Genomic DNA, 2,500 nt, shown 5'->3' with positions numbered 1-2,500 from the left:
TTTTATTATCACTACTAATATCATGAACATCATCATTATCATAATTCTCTCACAATTAATATTACTGTTATCAATATAATTTTGTTATTATTATTATTATCATCATCATCATTATTGTTATGACTATTATCAACATTATCATTATTATTGTTATAATCATTACCATTATCATTACCACTACCATCATTATTATCATTATAATTAAAATCATTATCATCATTATTACAATATCATTATTATCTTTATTATCCTTATCATTATGGTTACTATTATCATTATCATTATCATTATCAGTACTATTATCAATACCATTATTAACATTAATATCATATCAAATATCATTACTATTATCATTGTTATTATCATTTTTATTGTTATTAGTATCATAATTATCATCATGATTACTATCATAATCATAATCATTATCATTGTCATTATCATTTCCATCATTCTTGTTATTATCATCATTATCATTATTACTATCACTATCATTATCATTATAATCATCATCATTATATCATTATGCTTAAATCATTCTTATTATCATCGAAATCGTCTTATTATCAGTATTATTACTTATATAATTTTATCATTATCACCAGTAAGGTTATCATCATGCAACCATTATCATTATCCTTCCTAATCTTATTATCATAATTATGATTACCAGCATCAATATTATTTGGATTCCATTATCATTGTTTTTATTGCTACTGCTTTTATCATTATCATTATTATATTATCATTATAACATTGTTATATTCATGATTATTATTATTGTTATGATTACTATTATCGGTTATAATGATAGCAACAATGATAATAACAATAATGATAATGATGATGATAATATCATCGCCATCATCATCATTATTATTGCAATCATTATCATCATCATTATTAGCCTCATTATTATTATCATTATGATGACTATTATCAGCATTATCGTCTTTATTATCCTTCTCATGATGATCATTGTTATTATCATTATCATTATTAATACTATTGTCATCGTTATCATTATCACTGTTATCAATATTATTACTCTACTTATTATCATTATGATAATTATGATTATCAGTATATCATCAGCATATATATATTGCCATATTCATCCTTATTATAATTTTAATCATAATTATCACTGTTAATGTTTTATCATTTTAATTCTTATCATCACCGTTATTCCTATCATTATTCTCTCTTATATCTATCTATCTGTCTATCTCTCTCTTTCTCTCTCTCTCTCTCTCTCTCTCTCTCTCTCTCTCTCTCTCTCTCTCTCTCTCTCTCTCTCTCTCTCTCTCTCTCTCTCTCTTTCTATATATATATATATATATATATATATATATATATATATATATATATATATATATATATATATATATATATCTTTATCTCTGTGTGCGTACACACACACACACATACACACACACACACACACTCACACACACACACACACACACACACACACACACACACACACACACACACACACACACACACATATATATATATATATATATATATATATATATATATATATATATATATACATACATACATACAGATAGATATAAAGATGGATAGATATAGATATGCTATATATGTATATAGATACATACACACATGCATACACGTATTGTAAAATACGAATTTTAGAGCGTCGGAGAAGGTTTACGCTCTTTTATATTCATTTTCGTCATGTAACTGGGTGCTATCACTATTTATATCTGATGTCTTTTTTGTCACTTTTTGTCATCAGTTATATAATAATTTTTCTTCTCCATATATAATAGAAAACCACATGATAGAAAGAAGTAATTATGATATTTCCCTAAACTACATACTCTGGAAATTTACTCAACTCGAAGTTGCTTTAGGATCTGATAACCCAACGTTAAATCAACAATAAATTAAAATAAAATCATCTTCGACAAAGGTAGCAAAAAGAAAACAAATACCTAAAAAAAAAAAAAAAAAAAAAAAAAAAAAAAAAAAAAAAAAAAAAGATTGAGGGCAAGAATCACCTCCAAAACCGCTGTTTGGATGACACAAAAAGCAAGAAATCAGGAACTGCATTTCTTCGGCGCTCTCGAGGCCTATACGCTTGGAGTCGACGGGACAGACATACTGGTCCACGTAACTGAGAAGTCCTTCGACCGTTTGGCTCGCGCTCACGAATCCTACAGGAGAAGGAGAGAATGTGAATGATAAAGAATCGTACGAATTTAGTTTTTTTTTATAGTTATTAGTTTTTATATCAATGATCAGGGGCCAATTGTAAATAGGTTCGTTAAGTCCAATGGGAAAATGTGGAGACTACATCGGCAGTGAGCGAAAATATGACTTTTTTTTTTTTTTTATTCCCCCCCCAGATGTTTTACCTAGCCACTGGTATTCTCGTCCTAAAGCCTCGTTAGTGCAGGTATCCCCACACACTTTGCAATGACCCGTATTCATGCTGAGTTCCCGCGCCCAGGACGAGGAATGCGCTGCC

The 2,500-nt window shown here is 28.1% G+C and overlaps 1 protein-coding gene across 2 annotated transcripts in view; it reads right to left on the bottom strand.

Annotated features, from left to right (window-relative positions):
* Window positions 1-2,500, bottom strand: part of LOC122254012 (uncharacterized) — a 32,014-nt gene that overhangs the window by 28,801 nt on the left and 713 nt on the right. For both annotated transcript variants that reach the window (XM_043017464.2, XM_043017473.2), the window contains exons 1-2: window positions 2,388-2,500; window positions 2,031-2,186 (exon numbers count right to left, since the gene is read on the bottom strand). The exon at window positions 2,388-2,500 is cut by the window's right edge and continues 713 nt beyond it. In XM_043017464.2, the coding sequence (XP_042873398.2) occupies window positions 2,031-2,186; window positions 2,388-2,500 (269 nt within the window). The remainder of the gene's footprint in view (window positions 1-2,030; window positions 2,187-2,387) is intronic.

Source organism: Penaeus japonicus, unplaced genomic scaffold (assembly GCF_977035675.1).
Source record: "Penaeus japonicus unplaced genomic scaffold, GWHDUDI00000001_assembly GWHDUDI00000001, whole genome shotgun sequence".
NCBI classification, from domain to species: Eukaryota; Metazoa; Arthropoda; class Malacostraca; order Decapoda; family Penaeidae; genus Penaeus; species Penaeus japonicus.
This window is presented reverse-complemented; position numbering and strand designations above follow the sequence as displayed.